Source organism: Cryptosporidium ryanae (assembly GCF_009792415.1).
Source record: "Cryptosporidium ryanae isolate 45019 chromosome Unknown contig_23, whole genome shotgun sequence".
Classification (NCBI taxonomy): Eukaryota; Apicomplexa; class Conoidasida; order Eucoccidiorida; family Cryptosporidiidae; genus Cryptosporidium; species Cryptosporidium ryanae.
This window is the reverse complement of record NW_027125500.1, coordinates 315888-333969: the sequence shown is the minus strand read 5'-3', so window position 1 is coordinate 333969 and position 18082 is coordinate 315888. Positions and strand designations below refer to the sequence as shown.

The window sequence follows — 18082 nt, the reverse complement described above, 5'->3', positions numbered from 1 at the left end:
TCCTTATCTTTTTCATTTAATAAGCTCTCAAATTCTTTATTCTTTTCTTCTCTTATCCTCTCTATTTCCTTATATTTTTCATTTAATAAGCTCTCAAATTCTTTTTTATCTCCCTCTCTTATCCTCTCCATTTCCCTATCTTTTTCATTTAATAAGCTCTCAAATTCTTTTTTATCTTCCTCTCTTATTTTCACAATCTCATTTTCCTTCTTTATTAATTCATCGTTAAAATTCACATTGTTTTTCTCGTAATTAATTCTATATTCATCCCTTAGTTTGATTATTTTTTCTATTTCGTCATCCTTTTCCTTCAGTTTCCTCGCCATTTCATTATCTTTATCATTCAACAATTTTACATACTCCTCGTTTTTTTCTAGTATGTAAGTTATTTCACTGTTTTTCTTATTCAAAATTTCTTCAATTTCTTCTTCCTTTTTATTTATTTCAATCTCAATCTCATAATTCTTTTCGTTTATTAATTCCTCTATTTTATGGTTCTTCTCACTTAATATTTTTTCAAACTCTGTTTCTTTCTCTTTTACAACATATTCAAGTTTTTTCTCTCCCTCCTCTATTATTAAGCGCATCTCCTGATCTCTTTCTGTTATTAATCTCTTTATTTCTCGATCCCTAGAATTTATTACTCCCTCAAATTTAACCTCTTTTTCTCTAATTATCTCATCAATTTCTTTATTCTTATCAAATAGTGCTTTTTCAAATTCTTTCTCTTTTTCATCAATAACATTCAACATCTCTCTATTTGTCTTACAAACGTTTTCAAACTTATTTATAATTAAATAAATGTATTTATTAATTAATGAAATGTTATATTCATCATTGGAATTTTCATGATTATCTAATTCATTTAAAGGTAATAATGACTTGTTTTCTTTCAGGTAATTAGTCAAATTTGATATTAAAACATCAATTTTATTACTTAATAACTTATATTTACCACTCATTTCATTTAAATCACTATCTATTTTATCATTTTCGTGCCTTAATTTTTCCATTTTTAATTCACTATTATTATTAATTTCAACCAATTTCCTCTCCAAATTATCTATATTTGAATTCAATAGCTCGTTTTCATCCTTTAACTCTTTAATCCTTTTGTCATATATTTCATTTATATCATTGTTACTCTCCAATTCTTTTACTTTATTCAATAGTTCATGATTAAATCTTGTTAATTCTGATATACTCTCCTCGTTCTTTCTTTTATTTATATCTAGAGTCTTAATTCTATCTTCCATGTTAGATAGTGCAATGCTCTTTTCCTTTCTCAATTCTTCCAAATTTTTTTTAATTCTCTCATTGCTCTGTGATCTTTCGTCCAATTGTCTAACTAATATATCCTTACCGTTTCTTAAATCTAATATTATACCCTCTTTCTTCTTATTCTCTGATTTAAGAGTCTCAGTTTTGCTTCTATACTCACATATATTATTCTCCAATAATTTATTTAACTCTTCCGATTTCTCTATTTTGTTTTTTAAATTGTTATTTTCCTCTCTTAATTCATCTATTCTATTCTTTAATTCTATTATCTCATAATCAATGTTTTCCTTATATTTATTCAAATCTTCTATTGATAGTTTCATATTTTCTATAGTTTTGTCCTTCTCACTATTAGTATCGATTATTTTACTGTTCTCGTTCTTCAGTGTTAATATTTCGTCATTCATCTTTTCTTTTATAGAACTCAAGTTATTTAATTCACCTGTTAATTTATCAATCCTATTCAATAATTCTTCTTTTATTTCCATTTCATTTTTTATTTTCTCCTTTAAATTATTTTCTTTCTCAGCATATGATATCTTATGCTTCAATTGCAACTCATTTTCTTTAATCTCGTCAATTTGGACATTCAAAGCTTTTATTTGTTTAGATAGCTTTAAACACTCTGCCTCCTTTTCATTCAATTGAGTCTGTTTAACTCTTTTCTCTTTCTCAGACTTTGCATATTTCTCTTTCCACTGTTCCGCAGTTGCATTCTCTGTTAAACTCTTATTTTTTATATTCATTTCCCTGGTTTTGTTTCTCCTTTTCTCATCAGACAATTCACTCTGCAACTCCTTTATTTGAACTTTCTGATCTTTTATTGTCTTCTCCAAAGTCTCTATGTCACCCCTTCTTAGTAGTTCTTGAGAATATTGCTTCTCTAACTGTGCATGCTCTTTTTTTAAAGATAACAGTTCTGCCTGTAAATTTGATAAACCATTCCCAATCCTTAATCCAGAACCATGAGACTGAATTACTGACGGACCATATAATAATCCCATTCCTGAAAAACCGTTGTTTAAATCATTATAGTCACTGCTCAATAAACAATCCTGGTTGCTGTTGTTGCTATTCTCTTGAAGCTGATTCTTCGCTGAATTATTCTCATTATTTATTGATCTTCGTCTCAAATCCAAAAGTTGCTTCTGGAGCTTTTTCTTAGTTATATTTCCTATATCTATAGTATCGTTATTTAATTTATTCATATTTGGGAGAAACTCCAAATTTCGTGGAGAAGTCGATTGAAAAGGCGCTCGTGTCATGACTGCTCCTTTTTTTCATTAAGTTTATTTTTCACCTGTTTGATATATTATCCCTTGCTTTTATATTACTATGTTAATAACACATTAATATAAATACAAACATATGTATATCATTTACCTTATTCCCTATTTTTAATCACACCCCGTATATATATTCAGCGGCTGTTATCTAAAAACGATTCTTGTTCTCGAATTACTCACACCGTGAAAATCAATATTTTTTAATATATTTGTACCATAACACTTAATACGATAAATTCAAAAGTTTTCAGTTCTATTTTACCGACCAAACATATATAAATCAACGATTTTGTCACTGTTATAAGATTCAAAGCTATTGTCAATAAGTTAACCTTTGATACAGATCACAAACATACTGACATTGTGCTTATTATGATTCTTTTTATATTAAAGTTGCCCTTTTATCCTTACTTTGTGTTATTTATATGCTTTATTCAATTATCCTTACTAACCACACAAAACTAAAGCGCCACGTTTACCGCCTCTTTTTGAAAAAAAAATTTACGTGTTCTCCATTCCCAAACTAACTGCTCTTGTTTTCATTTGATACAACAAAGGAAAACAATTTAATCAAATTCCATCCTTAATAGGCATATAATATAAATATATTCTACCCGAAATCATTCAATAAAAGACTTGTGGCTCCCCTCTTTGTCGAAATTAAAAGAATAAATGATTTATACCCGTGGGTGATTCATTAATAAAAAAAATAGCAGCAATTTTGTAGAATAGTTTTTCCTGCAACTCTACGCGAAAATTGCATGCATGTAATTTTGCGATAAAAAATTTTGCATGCGTAATGAGAAGTGCCTAGTAGCGGTATTTATATTTTTAAGCAGTCAACCACACAATAACGCGACAAATAACTGCGTTTTCTGCTGTTGCTAACATAAAATAGCGTGCGAATCTTCGGGAATAAATTAACTCAGCCTTTTAGTTTACAAGTAATACAAGACGTGGCAAGAACGACAGCCTATTTGAAAAATATTTAAAAAGAATTTTTTCAAGGCAGTTAAAAAAGGCGTTAAATGAACGTTATATTAAAGAAAATTAGTGCTAGTATGTCATCATCATTACCTATATTTATAATTATACGCTTATTTTTGAGTGAAAGTTAATAATTAGACTTTTAATAAAACCGATTTATTAATTATTGTTTGAAATAAAAGGTGTACCGATCCCCGAAACGTGGGAGGTACTACTGCCATTATTATGCAAAGGAGCATTAGAATGAATAACTTTATTAGATTGAATTGCAGAACCTGTTTGAATGTTATTATATCTGGGAACATATTGAGCGCTTTGCTGATTTACTTGTGTTTGAGTAGGGTATTGGTATATTCCTATTTGCCTCATGTGGTGGTTTTGGGCGTTATGGACGCTATGCTGTGACTGCTGCTGGAGTGGATGAATACTGTTGCCGTTGCCGTGCTGTTGACCGCCAGCATTGTCATTACCATTATCACCAATGTTAATGTTAATGTGATGGCTTTGTTTTGGTTGTTTGTGAGCCATGTTGTGGCGATTTTGTTGTTGATAAATTCCAAACTTATTTATGCTACCTCTAGCAGAGGATTCAGATATGTCGTTTCTAATACCATGTACATTTGCGGTTTCATTACCATATAGAAAGCCATTTTGGTAATTTCCATATACGATGTTGGTGCCGTTTATATTGATACAACTGTCTCCGCCAGCAACGCTGCCATCATTAATATTGTTGTTACTGACATTGCTTCCAGAAATAGAAACAGCACTAGCACCACTATTGTCACAACCATTTCCGCTTTTACCAATTATTACGTTGTTATTACCATCCAAAATATTGCTTTCACTATTCCCATTTAGAAAAACATTATTGGAATGGTATTGATTGTTTTGGTGAATTATTTGTTGGTATCTTATGTGAGAAACATTGTTTTGATTTTGAATGTGACCTTCGTGTTGATAAGGCGCTCCTATTGAACTTTGGGAGTAGCTTGTTCTTTCAGGTATTTTGTTAAAATCATTGCCATAGTATCTTCCACCGTTGTTAGATCCTGATAAAGAGCTTGTTGAGTTAGAAGCACAGCTATTGTAGCCAATACCTGGTTTATTAACATTCATACCACCTTGTTTGACACTCTGAATGCCACTCAAATTATCAATGCTGTTACTACCTATACTGCTAATATTAGTTCCACTAACGCTATTATTGGAATAGGTTGTCACAAGGCCGCTACTACTGCTGCTATTATTTATTGCGATGCCGTTAGTCGAAATCCCCCCACTGGTGTTACTTAGTGGTCTCAAACCCATATTCTGAGAGGATTCGGTCTTCTGAATCTTATGAGGCACTCCCATTGCATCATAGTAACCGTTGCTGGATGAATTGATTGTTCTATTATTAATAGAGTTGTTCAGTCCTGAACCAAAGCCATTGTTTATCTGCATTTTAATCTGTGTTTGAGCATTTTGAGGAGAGACGACTGTCCTAATCAAACCCTGATTTCTTGATTCAAATACGGTATCTTGAATAACATTAGAGGTAGAATTGGAGGGAGAAAGGCTGGAAGAAGCCATTTGTTGAATGTCATTCTGAGATGAAAAAGAACCAATGTGATTGTGACTATGAGCTTGATTACTGTGATCATAAACACCGTTATAAATGCTGGGATTCAGGTTTTTCTGTGCCGGGTTCATTCCAACAGCGTTTCCATAACCTCCCGGCAAATTCTTGTTTATGGCACCAGTATGAATTGAATGATGGCTCATTTGACTATTTGATCCCACGACTATCTGGGAAGTTGATGAAGAATTCAAAGACGAAGAGGATTGTTGGTGTTGCATCAACAGTTGTTGGGACTGAGGCTGCTTTTGCAGTGAAGACGAGGACAGTGACGATGGAGGAGTGTTAATTGACGGTGGTGGAGTGTGCAGGGAAGGCGGTGGGGTGGTGTGAATAGACTGTTGCACTGGACCTTTTGTATATTTGATATAAAGTTCCTTCAGAGGGGAAAGATCAATCTCAGGATGCTCATCCTGAAGAGAAAGAGCAAGTTTGATATGGTTCTCACCAACACCCAGGAGAAAAGTGCTATCTACCGTAAGGTTTTGATTGAAAGATGCAAAGTCCTCTGTATCTATACCGAATAAACGCAAATCACTTAACGGTGTTCTGGCAATCTCTGGATGAGGATCTATTTCCAGTAAAGCCGTTCCTATATCCATGATCTTTCTCAAAGCCTGTATACTCTCTTCACCTATAAACCTTCTAACTGAATTCCTATATTGAATACTCGATAATTGCTTGTCAAAAACATACCAGTCATCTATAGTGGGGGTTTTAATACATGGCTGTGTTGACATTTGACGCAGTAGAGTGTTGAATGGTTCAAATCTATCCACCTTTAGTTTCTCTAAAGCCTCTTTTAGAGAAGAACCACCGCCCATACATATACTTGCCAGTGTAGGGCCTTTCGGTTGTTGATGTTGGAGATAGTTTTTCCCAAAGTTATTTATACCAATACCACCACTTAACTTTTGATTCAACGAACTACCACCCAAATTTGAGTAATTGCTGTTTGGTCTTCTACCAATAATATCTGAAGCTATACTTGAATCCGTCCTATTGTCCCCGTATTTACCGGACCCTCCAATCCACTGTGTGTTATTATTTTGACCAGAAAGTCTCGCCTCCATTCTTCTTGTTATCATTGATCTCCGGTTTGAGGAGTCGCCTGTTGGGGGAGATGTAGGTGTTTTGTCCCATACAGGTTGAGTCTCTGATTCAGAGTCACTTATGATCTCACCTGCACTCTTTTTTTCCTCGTGTTCTTTTATATTTATTATCGACTGCTCGTACCTGCTCTTACTTCCTTCTATGCTCTTATCCCATGTCTCCTCTAAGATCAAACCCATTCTATAAACCATTGTACCTACCCTATTGTAGGTATAGCAGTTTGATATTATAAGCCTAATATCGCTGTTAAACGATTCAAAATCACTGTACTCATTATTAAGCACCTTTTTTCTCATTGTTGAAAAGTCCATGGGATTCTTTATGACCTGATAGTAATCCGGCACGAATTCTGCGTTTACTGGCTCTGCGAATATTTGCTGTTTGTCTCTTTTATATAATCTGTGAATTATATCCAACAAGATGTAATTAGGACCTTTCGGCCTTTTAACCTTATATGGTTTGCTTAGTGTCTCTACTTTCACTTTCTCTGTCTCAATTATCGGTCTCAATCTTGGTCTGCCTCTCTTTCCCTTTGGTTTGTCATCACCTGCCCATATCGAAGTTATACTAACCAATCCAGAAGGTCCTATGTCTGTCCTATTTGCGTTTCTAGGTGGTCTGCCTCTTCCTCTTGGTATTTTTATTTCTATATTTGGAATGCTTGCTTCTGCAGTGCTCCCGCTTCCTCCGGATGTTCCTCCATTTGCTGCACCTGCTTTCCCTTCTGACACACTTACTGCTGTTTCTGTAGTTACAGAAGCTGTAGCCTTACCTAGAGAGATCTCCCGAAGTGCTTCACTCTGGTTCCCCGATATCTGAGAAAGAGATTCCTCTCCATCGGTTCTGTCTTGGCCTTCCAAGTCCTCTCTTTCATAGCAATCTTTGTCATTGTCCTCATCATCGTCGTCATCCTCAACTTCTTCCATCTCTATTTCAACCTCCTCTTCCTCCTCAACCTCAATTCCTAATTCATCTTCGTCAATCTCTTCCTCGATCTCAACTTCCAATTCATCATCGTCTACTTCTTTCAACCCAACATCGCTTTGGTATTCTCTCAATATTCCCTCTTTTGATTCAGTGTTCTCTTCCTTCTCATTCATCCTTCCAGACGACCATTTCATTACAGTTTGACAAGGCAGTATCGATTTTAGTATTTAATGCTTCTCTCTTTTCCTTTATGGTGTCCTATGTAACAAAAAAAGCGAAATTTAATCCTATACTCTCGTTAAGAGTTTTCGCAATGTAATGTAACAAAACAAAGTGCTTTGTCTTGTTACCTGTAATCTACTAGAAATCTCTAAACCTCAGTGCAGACAACCCTCAAGAGCAGAGAGATCCCGAGTCACTCTAAATTCATTAAGAGTGCTCGGGAGTAGTTTCGTATAATTTAACACAAACTAGTTGGATTCCAGGCCAGAAAGCAAGCCTAAAGGCTTGTCATCGGGATTCCTTTGTTTTTCTGAATCAGAAATATAAAGCGGCTTCTGGATTCCTGTTTAATATTTTTACCTTCACTCAACACCTCTTTCTTAATTCTAACTGTATATGTAGTAATAATAAGTAGTGTGTTATAGTATTCCTTGCTTCGCCGGGTCAGTTTGTTATATATCTTTTTGTTTCTAATTAATTGTTATTATTATTCAACTACTATTCCTAATGCTTTATTACTACAATTGCTATTATTTTATTTCATTAACATTATTATTATTTCTATTATTATTACTATTATTATTACTATTACTATTATTATTATTATCACTATTATACTATTATTATTATTATTATTATTATTATTATTATTATTATTATTACTATCACTATTAATATTCATGCTAATTACACTATTAAACTATATTTATTAGTCTTGTGTTACTAAATTTTTATGGTGTAATTAATTTTATTTTCCCGGTTAGTTTTTTTCTATATTCAAGGGTACCGGAAACAAATTTGCCAATGAGTTTTTTACTTTTATATATTATTTTTTCAACAAAAATAGAGAGCATTATTGAGGTATTTAAAAGGGAATTTTAGGATTTATATTGGGAAATTACACTAATATTTGATTATTCAACGTACAATCATACTCTTTTTTAACTTTTTTTTTGTGATTATTTCAAAGTAGACGGAATAATACACATTGGTCATTTTATTTTTAAGTGAGTGTTTAGTTCAAGTTAATCGTTATTTCCTTCAAAAAAAGGAAATAACAAGCTTTAGCTTATTCAATATTGCTTGATTTTATATACTCATTTAAGAGCAGTTATTTTAATTCACTATACATTAAAGTGAGACGATATTCGTTTTTCTTTAATATTGTATTTCAAAAATCAATAATTTAAAATCTTAGTGCTGATACCAAAATCAATATTCACTTAATTTAGAAGTAATTTTCACACTGGTTGAGTTTTTTAGTTACATGCATATACATATATATTGTATTAATTAGTTTTATCGACTTATTTCAATAAAACTATATGATAGTCTTAAAAATTTACAATTATTATTTTTATTTGGGTTAGTGTGTGTGAGAAAGAGAGGAGAGGAGTAAAATAAAAATAAACAGAAGCAGTAAAATTCACAATTAGTCATAGAAATAGATTAAGGAGAAATAAAAAGGAAAATTAATAGAGGTAAATAGAAAAGGTAATAAGAACTAATAGGAACGATATAGGTCAACAAATCTGGTGGTCTCATAGTCTTTAAAAACAGTAGTAAACTTATGGAAAGGTTGTGAGCTAGTGGAGAATTTTTTAATAATATATTATCTATTTTTAATTAATTAAATGAATAAATATTTTTTGTATTATTATCATAGATCTAATTAAATAAGGGAGGTAGTAATATAGTAAGGTTGAGAAATAGGTGGGACTTAGTAGAAAAAATTATTACAGGGATTAATATAATATAGAAAAGATTATATATATTATATTTACATATCTATATGTATTTAAAAATATCGTTGTGGTAATATAAATGATTGATATAGAGGAGTAAGAAGAAACAGATTAGAATATAGTTATTCTTTTTCCTCTTGTATTCACTTTTTTGTTTTAGTAAATTTGATGGATACATATATATATATATATACACATATATATATACATATATATATATATATATATATGTATATATATACATGTGTATATATATTTTTTTCTTTTAACTACTGATAAAAAAAATTAGTCATATATATTTCCTTATTTATTTCTTAATTATTGATCAATTTTTAAACAGAATTGAAAATAGAAACAGTAACGAATATGAACATAATGGAAGTCTTTGATAAAAATCTTTATATGAGTCGTAATATTGATTCGACACAAACAATGTCTAGTTGTAGTAATAATGACGCCAACAACAGTAGATTTGTTTTTGATGATGATTCAGACGGCTCCGAGGAGGAACACAACCAGTTTTGGAGAACAAAGCTATGTTTAATGTTTTCAAAAGGTATATGTAGAAATGGAGATAAATGCAAGTTTGCTCATGGGAATGAGGAATTAAGAACTCCAGTTAATCTTAAAAAAACAAAATTGTGCCCGTTTTGGCTTAATTCGACATGTAATTCCGGTGGAAATTGTCCTTTTGCTCATGGAATTAGCGAACTTAGAGTTACCAATGATTATTATAAGACCTCGGTTTGTAGATACTGGAAAATGGGTGTTAAATGTGATGCAGGTGTACTATGTAGACATGCACATGGTGAAACAGAATTAAGGAGAAGAAGCAATAGACACCAGATGAAGAAAAGAATAGATGGTGCATGTTATGCATCTATTTCGTCTGCAGCAGCTACAGCAGCAGCTACAATGGCAGCAGTTATAAACGAGGACTCGAATTTGTCAAATAACTGTTCAAAGAAGGTTGTGAATAATGATTCACCTTTATTTAGAGACAATAGTACTATAGGTAACAGACTATTAAATATCCCACAAATTCAGAATGGAGGGATTTATTCTTTGAATGCTCCTACAGTGCCGTATAGCATTTGCGATATGAGCAATGTATCTACTTCTAGTACTGCTAGCAGCAGCAATAGTAGCATCAACACCATTTACAATCACTGTTCAACATTGCCATGTGCAATCACGAATAAAATTAAGCGTAACTACAGTCACGACGACATATTTAAGAGCACGTATGGACAGGAGGATAAAATGGGACCTGGAGGAGTCGGCACTATGGAGAGGTCAAAAGCTGGAGGATTTAAGATAGTGGGAAGTTGTTTTGAGAATAACAGCGGCGACAGCTATAACAACTACAATGTATTTCAAATAAGAAATTCTTTTTCAGAGCAGAATTTGGCGGACTTGAATTCAAATTTCTGTTCAGGTAAACTAGAGTCGCGTTATTGTCAGAATACCAAGCCGGAACCAACAGTTAATTCCAGAAGTAGTATTGGAGATTGGAAAATAAACGTGGAGAATAACGGCGTTTCTTCAAAGGATGAGTATGATAAAACGAGGTTTTTTGACGTGAGTTTACATGAAAACAACAAAAAAGGTGGTATTGGAGGTTCTTCCAATTTAAGACGTGTTGGAAATAGTTCAAACTCTCTTTCATCAAATCTTTCGGATAGTAGTTTAAACGAAGATTACTTTGGAACAATTTGGGACAGTAACGTTAACTGCATCCAAAACTTGAATATTCAACAAAATCCTTACAGAAAGTTCAGCTGCAACGATAATAGAACTCAGGGCAAAACTCTGAATTTAAATCAACAGCTTATTCAGAAGTTACAACGACTTCAATTACAGCATAAACAACGGACAGAAGATGATGGAAACAATGAAAAAGGAAATGAAGGAATACTTTATGAAGAAGAAAAGGAGTATGAAAGCAGCGATTGTAAAATTACACAAATGGAGCACTCTTCTAATCGCAAGTACAGTGAAGTAAACAAGAATCTGTTGAACAACGTTTTGGTCAGCAGTAGTTTAAACGAAACATTGTTAGATACTGGAGCTATAAATAGTGATAATGAAAAAGAAACAGAGATCAATAAGAACCAAAGGAAATTTCTACTTGGTGATTTTCTCGAGAATTGCCCAAGTGAATTTAGATCCACCCAACTAAGCACCGGAAAATTTGTATTTAATTCTCCTATGTTGGTTAAACTCAGCGTTCTTGATCCTAAAGAATTATCGTCGATTCCTAATGGAGAGATTCCTGCATTGATAATCCCTTCTGATGATAAGTTTGAAGCTGCTAAAATTTATTTTGTCTATCAAGAATTTTCAAAACTATCAAAACAAGTTTGAGTAAGCAAAAAAAGTTAAGTTTTAATTAAAAAGTCAAAACTCGATGGTTAAAAGCTATTCTTTAATTGTGTAAATTTGTAATTTAATTTTCCTGACTTCCGTCTCTACTAATCTAAGTATTTGTATTATTGGTAAAAAACAGAATCGCGATCCTTGCCTTCAGGAAAAAATGAATATAAATAAAAGAGAAGCTGGAAGACGAATGTAATGTATTGGAGTGAGTCATTTCAAATATTCATTGGCATTGTGACGACTCATTACTTGCTATTGTCACCAACGTTGTGACACCAACAGCGTTCTTTTTAAGTTATTAAGGTTAAGTGTGTTTGCTTTAAGCCCTCATTAAATGGTTCTCTTTTTGATATGAAACTTCAGGTGAGTTTAAATTGAATTTATTTGTGTAAAGAATGAAGTTGGTGAATTTGATACCTATTTTTGGTTCTGCCACATGTTATTCTTGTGTGTGACTTGTCTAGTTTTTGACAAAACCAACTTCACTTAGTGTTGTTTTCTTTAAATTTTATTAGTTCCCCTTCTCTCTCCTGGATCTTCTGCTTATAATGCAAAACAGTTTCTCTTTTTCAACTATATTCTACCTAAACTTGCACCACCAAAAGCGCCCCGATTTGACGGGTTATGCAATGTAACATGGCGGCTGTCATTCCAAAGATTGGCGCCACAACAAAGAAACAATTATATTACGAAAAGGAATAAGCTTGCGAGGAGTAGGGAGATGAAATGAGACAACAGTTTTGAATGTTGAGTAATTACAATTGAGTGGAACGGTCTGGATTTCGAGTGTCTGGTCTCAGAGATGTATAATGGAATAGGACTTAGAACTGCAAGAGGGTCTGGAACCAGTGGACACGTACAAAAAAATTTATCTTTAGTGAAACCAGGAAAAACCCATGAGAGAAGGGAGAGGACCGGAGGTGTATTATTGGACGTGGACCCCAGTTACTTGGGCAAACTTCCAAAAAAGCCAGATTTTGTGCTTCCAAGTAAGTCTAGAATGGAATTACTGGAACATGGAAGACTGAGGAAGTTGGAAATTGAGCTTTTGGAGTACTCAGAGTATTTGGAGGAAAGAGGTATAACGGGTTCTGAATTAGACGAGAGAATGGAGAACAAAAGAAAGGAGTTATCATCGGTTTTGGAAAACGAGGACAATTGCGAAAAGAGAAAATCAATAAATTATTTGAAAAAAAAGGAGAGCGATATTGCTGTTAAAGATGAAAGTGAAAACGAAATTGAAAAAGAAGAAAGACTTAGGGTGTTTAGAGAGGCCATAGGACTTGATGACCACAACAAAAAAAGGCAGAGATTCCAAAGAAACAGGAGAGGCGAGGATGCGGAACACAAAGAAAGGGTGAGAACCAACAACCGTTTCTGTAGAAGAAATGAAAAAGAAAGCATGTCTTACAATAATGCTGGTTATGGGAGTCACAAAAGCCGTTATTGTTGTGATGAATACATGCGCTTCAACGAAGCCTTCCGAAGAAACATCAACTCAAGCTCGAGAGACATCAATTACGTTCATTCAAGTTCGCGCTCTGATTCAAATTACAGGTGTGAAAACATAAACTGTGATGATTCACTTTTTGCACACAATTATGAACGGAGGAACGCAAACAGAGGTGGGAACGAACAACATTCAAGCTCAGCCAGGAACATCCGGAACTTAAACCTAGAAAAAATGTACAGCAGACCAAGGAGACCCAGGAGATCGAGATCTCCATCAACTATCTCCAGATATCGTTCTTTAAGCAGAAGTCTATCACCATAAAATCTTTATATGACTGCGTGGCGCCGGCGCCGGCCATGTGGAGTTGCATGTAATCAGTAATTATATGGAAAGTAATTAGTGTGGGAGACAATAATAATAGGCACTGAAGCAAGGATATAAATATAAGCACATACATGCCTGTATGTGTGTTTTTAACAAGAAGTACCGTGGTTTATAGTTTTTAATGTGATAGCAGTTTTCATTGTATTTGTGGGAAGCGGCCACAATACATGTTTGTATTTGTTGATTGAATTAATATGGATAAAAATTACATAAATACACCTGGTAAACAGGAGAGTTGTATGAGTTGCCTTTTTTGATAATTTTGGTATTTTTTCGTTTACGTTGGAGCACGACTGTTTGACTTGAAACGTTGACGTGATTAACAATTTACTGGAATTTAACAGGTACTTTTCGAATTTGCTTCTTTATCATCTTTCGTAATTCCTGTCCCTTATTTTGCACTCTTTCATCTGAAGGTGAACATATAACCAGGAAATAGCGAATTTAATAGTTGCTAAAGAAGGATTGGAATTAAATACACTGGAGACAATGATTGAAAAATTATATAATGGAAACAGAAGGTATGGGGAGGACCTGTTTTTGACTCCGGAGACCAGGAATCAGGACAACAGCGGGGATGATCCGCAGTCAAATGGACCTAAAACTCTGGTTTGTGATAAAGGTAGAGCTATGGAAGGTTTTTCTGGCAGAAAACTTCCTATTGATATTGATACTGCAAGCGCAAGGAGGAATTCATTTGTTTCTGTTGGTTCTGATTTCCCTGCGGAGAACGAAAGCAATTTTTCTATAGAAAACTCAAAATACTGCTATTCCACTGAAAAATCTCACAATGATATGATTCACAGAAGTGAAAACAGGATTGGAAACAGAGAGAGTAATTCTCTATACAGAAGAATAATGATTTCGTCCAACTTTGTTCAGTTGTTACCGACAAGTGCATACAAGGTTCCGATAGATAATAGTAGGGGGGATAATGGTATTTTGAATAATTCGTTTAACATTAAGGAATATGGCGTTGTACAGGGGGATTTTCGCGTTGATTTTGACCCTGTTTCAAGTGAGGAGAAGAGTGAATTTTATTCCAACGACATTTGCAGTAGTGTGGATGTTTTTGGGAATACAAAAGAAAATTTATCAAATAAAGACATGAATAACACAATTTTGGTTCCGAATGTGCCGTTTTTACTGTGTATATCTTACTTTAGACAAGAAAATGCGTTAAATAAGAGGCTTAATGCAGTTTGGATAGGATACAAAACGCGTTGTATACTAAGAGGCCATTTTGGTTTTACTAAAATGAGTGGAACTAATCAAGAAAGTCAGGTGAAGAAAAATACTTTGAATTTAAGATACAAAATACACGAAATATTAAACTCAATATTTGACTTATATGAACTCATAAAGGATGAGGAAAATAAGGATAACACTAACTTGTCGTGGCTGGAAGCCCTCTATGATCAAACAAAAGAGTTTAAGAGAAGATACGTCACAGAAGTGAATAGATTGGTGTTTTCAAAGGGGAACAAATGGATATATCAAATAGAGAGATATAAGGAGGATACAAAGTATGTTGAGAGAGAAATAAACAGTAATAGCATTCCGAGTAGATACAGGAGTATTTACACGACTGTAGACAATCACAAAAAACTTGGGTTTAATAGAAAAACCAACAACAAGCAAGCAATTTCAAGAGTTAAACAAGTAAGTGACGCTAATTGTAAAATTAAGGTGGATAGTAATTTCTTGAATTCTATGCAAGAAGATATATTTACGGAAGAGTGGGACATATTAATTCCAGTTGACATAGTGAAAACAAATAAAAAACAAGAGGTTTCTAACTATTTAAACGTTCCTGTTGAATTCATAATTAAATTAACTGATGAAGACGGCGTTGAGGATAAAAGAATTGAGACTCAAACTCCGAAAAATCATTTCAATGATGGCAAAAATGTGGACTACTTTACTCCAAAAAGCAGTTTTAACCAGTTTGAACGAGAAGCTTACGAATATAATTATAACTTAGCATTGACAACTGAGGGTGAAAACATATACTGTACTCCGAAGTGCGATGAGAATAGGTGTTACACTCAGGATGGAAAATTAAATAATAGCATCTCCGTCAAGCCGAGGCCTTATTTAAAGAGAAAAAGCAAAAGCATATTGCCTTCAAAGGAAACAAACATTGAGTTAAAGGGAGTTAAATCAAAAGTTAAAGAAATATATATAAATAGGTTAGCAGAAGAAAGTGGAAAGACAAATAGGAATTCAATTAGGTATTCAAGTGAGGCAACAACAACTTCTAAAATTCCTGGTGCATCTTCTAGTATTAAAATAATTTCTGATTCTCCATCTTCACGCGGTTCTTCTGCTAAGGTATCAAGAATACCAAAGTATAATAAAAGTAATAACTTCTATTAATCATAGTAAAACTAGAATGTCATAATGGTAGTATATTCATGTATTGATGCTAACACTTGTTGAGTGTTATTCTCACGTTCAAAGTTAATTATAATACTTGTATATTTTGATTTTTAGCAATTCTTTTTGGCTACCTTGACTTGCTCTTGTTTCTAACAGTGATCCAACCGTCATTATCAGGCTCTTCTTTCTTCTTATTGGTTTTATTATTTTCACTCTTCTGTTTAGAGTTGTTGGGTTTACCAGACTGTCCCTTTTTGCTGCCGTTATTGCTGTCTTTGTTCTGGTTCTTGTTTCCGTTTTTCGTTTCTGTTGAACCTCCTTTTTTGTTCAGCACTGTAACTTTATATTTAATACCCTTGATGTAAACACCTCTTTGAGAGAGGTGGTCTTGGGACTGAAACGAATCAACCTGAACAACAGCTTTTTCCTTTGTTCTATTGATTGCAATTGCGAATCCCTCATTAAAATTATTTAGTTGGAATGATATTGCCGAAAGAATATCCTTGTCTGTAAGGTTTGCATTTAAGGGAAGGCCATGAATCTTGATTTGGGGTTTTGTTTTGATGGTGTTTTTGTGATCCTGGTAGGTTGGAAATGTCTGAACGTCGTTATTCACGTTATGCGAAAGACTTATACTCGTATCGCTCTTTCTCGGAGCACAATTTACAGAAAAGTCGTTTCTGGTTATGTCGTTGGTTGGGATTTGAGATCCCATTTTTGTATCATTATTGTTATTATAGTTCATTGTGGTTTGACTCATCAATGATCTGGATAGTTGTAAATCAAAGGGAATATGGAAGATATGAAAAATGTTCCCTCCTATTTGAAACGACTCCCTGTTTTCGTATATTTGAAATACTTGGAAAAACAAATACCTCTCTGTATGACATACAACACTTCCGTGTATTGTTACAGTTATTATAGAGTCTGCTATATTATTTATATCAATGATCTCTACAGGAATCTTGCAATTTATTGCAGAAACGCCGGAAAAGACATCTGAAAATGAGTCATAACCATAACATTTTATGCTTACCAAACCGTTATCTAGTAATGTAGAGCCCTGAATTCTTGGTACTGTTCCAAAAATATTTCCAGGTATCTGCCACTTCAGGTATGAACTTTGATCATTTCTGTGAATTTCTATTAGCGAAGTAGGGGAATCACCAAGCAATGAATAGTAGTGCGATATAAACGGTACTATTCTTGTGTTTAGTGATGTGTAAAGAGCAGCACCTGAAGAAGATGAATTGCGTCTTCCTGGACTTCCTTGTTGACTGGAAACCATTATTTTGTTTATGCCTCTCAGTAACAACTTTTATTATTGGTGCCTTTAATTATTTATTTTGTTTCTTGCACCTTGCCTTGGTGACTGAGACTTTTGGCTCCAAATTATTTTGGCTCCTTTTTCTAATTGTAAATTTCCGGGTGTCAACTTTTACTTTTAAAGTTTCAGTAACGTAAAAAGAAACAGACAAACTAAGTTTATACTTCTCTAAAACACACTAAATCCACATTCCAATGTCTCTCCCTCTCCTATGTCGCCCTCCTCTCCAAGGCGTTTCCACCCCGAATCGGGGACATCCGGGTGAGGTTTCCGTGAATAAGGGCTGAAACGCCGTAAGAATTGATTTTTATGACGAATCATTTCACTAATACCAATAATCACTCTTGAAACAGCGATAAAAGACAACGGTGGTATGGATAAGGGTGAAAGGAACTGGAAAAATTTCCAGTACCTTCCTTATTATTTTTTCACAAGTAGATTTCTATAAACTACAGCTAGGAACATAACACGTGAATATTGCAGATACATCGTCTCGTTTTCTCAAGAAACAGCCACATCGCCTCCTCGCACCTCGTTCCGTCTCTATGCGCAGATGAAGCTACAATTACTCAAAAAACAGTCGCCTTTCCCGCATCCCTGAAACCAAAACCAAATCTCCGTGGAGAACCTCACCTTACATAAACAGTCCGTGGTTCCCCATTAATCTTTTTTCTAGGTTGTATGTTACTGTGTCATGTGATCGATATTTGGGCGCCGTCTCCTTTTGGCGGTTTTGTAGGCATTAAATAAGTGCGAGAAGTTGTCATCTATTTTTATTTCCTCGTTTAGGGTGGTTGAGGACGCGATTTGAATTCCACTACAAATCCCAACTTGCTGATTTTCCTGTTTTTTTACAAGGGAGGGTTTTAAAACAAAGGAGTAGTTGTGTTTTGATAGGTGCCTGCCTCCTGAGTAGACTGGAACGAAGCAGGTGAATAGGATACCGGACTAAGCTTAGAATTTTAATAGGGAAGG

At 33.9% G+C, this 18082-nt stretch overlaps 6 protein-coding genes across 6 annotated transcripts; 3 read left to right on the top strand and 3 right to left on the bottom strand.

Moving 5' to 3' along the window:
- Window positions 1-194: 194 nt before the first annotated feature.
- On the bottom strand, window positions 195-2489 carry FG386_001313 (uncharacterized protein; the record flags this gene model as incomplete). The annotated part of the gene is made up of 1 exon (XM_067340706.1): window positions 195-2489. A coding segment is annotated over one exon (2295 nt), but the record flags the coding sequence as incomplete, so codon positions are not given.
- Window positions 2490-3713: 1224 nt separating this feature from the next.
- On the bottom strand, window positions 3714-7388 carry FG386_001312 (uncharacterized protein; the record flags this gene model as incomplete). The annotated part of the gene is made up of 1 exon (XM_067340705.1): window positions 3714-7388. The coding sequence occupies one exon, from the start codon at window positions 7386-7388 to the stop codon at window positions 3714-3716; it is 3675 nt and encodes a 1224-aa protein (XP_067198754.1).
- A 2160-nt stretch (window positions 7389-9548) lies between these two features.
- On the top strand, window positions 9549-11549 carry FG386_001311 (uncharacterized protein; the record flags this gene model as incomplete). The annotated part of the gene is made up of 1 exon (XM_067340704.1): window positions 9549-11549. The coding sequence occupies one exon, from the start codon at window positions 9549-9551 to the stop codon at window positions 11547-11549; it is 2001 nt and encodes a 666-aa protein (XP_067198753.1).
- An 814-nt stretch (window positions 11550-12363) lies between these two features.
- FG386_001310 (uncharacterized protein) lies at window positions 12364-13335 on the top strand (the record flags this gene model as incomplete). The annotated part of the gene is made up of 1 exon (XM_067340703.1): window positions 12364-13335. The coding sequence occupies one exon, from the start codon at window positions 12364-12366 to the stop codon at window positions 13333-13335; it is 972 nt and encodes a 323-aa protein (XP_067198752.1).
- A 552-nt stretch (window positions 13336-13887) lies between these two features.
- On the top strand, window positions 13888-15777 carry FG386_001309 (uncharacterized protein; the record flags this gene model as incomplete). The annotated part of the gene is made up of 1 exon (XM_067340702.1): window positions 13888-15777. One exon carries the CDS (start codon window positions 13888-13890, stop codon window positions 15775-15777), a length of 1890 nt encoding a protein of 629 aa, XP_067198751.1.
- Window positions 15778-15907: 130 nt separating this feature from the next.
- FG386_001308 (uncharacterized protein) lies at window positions 15908-17068 on the bottom strand (the record flags this gene model as incomplete). Its single annotated transcript, XM_067340701.1, has 1 exon — window positions 15908-17068. The coding sequence occupies one exon, from the start codon at window positions 17066-17068 to the stop codon at window positions 15908-15910; it is 1161 nt and encodes a 386-aa protein (XP_067198750.1).
- Between the last annotated feature and the right edge of the window lie 1014 nt (window positions 17069-18082).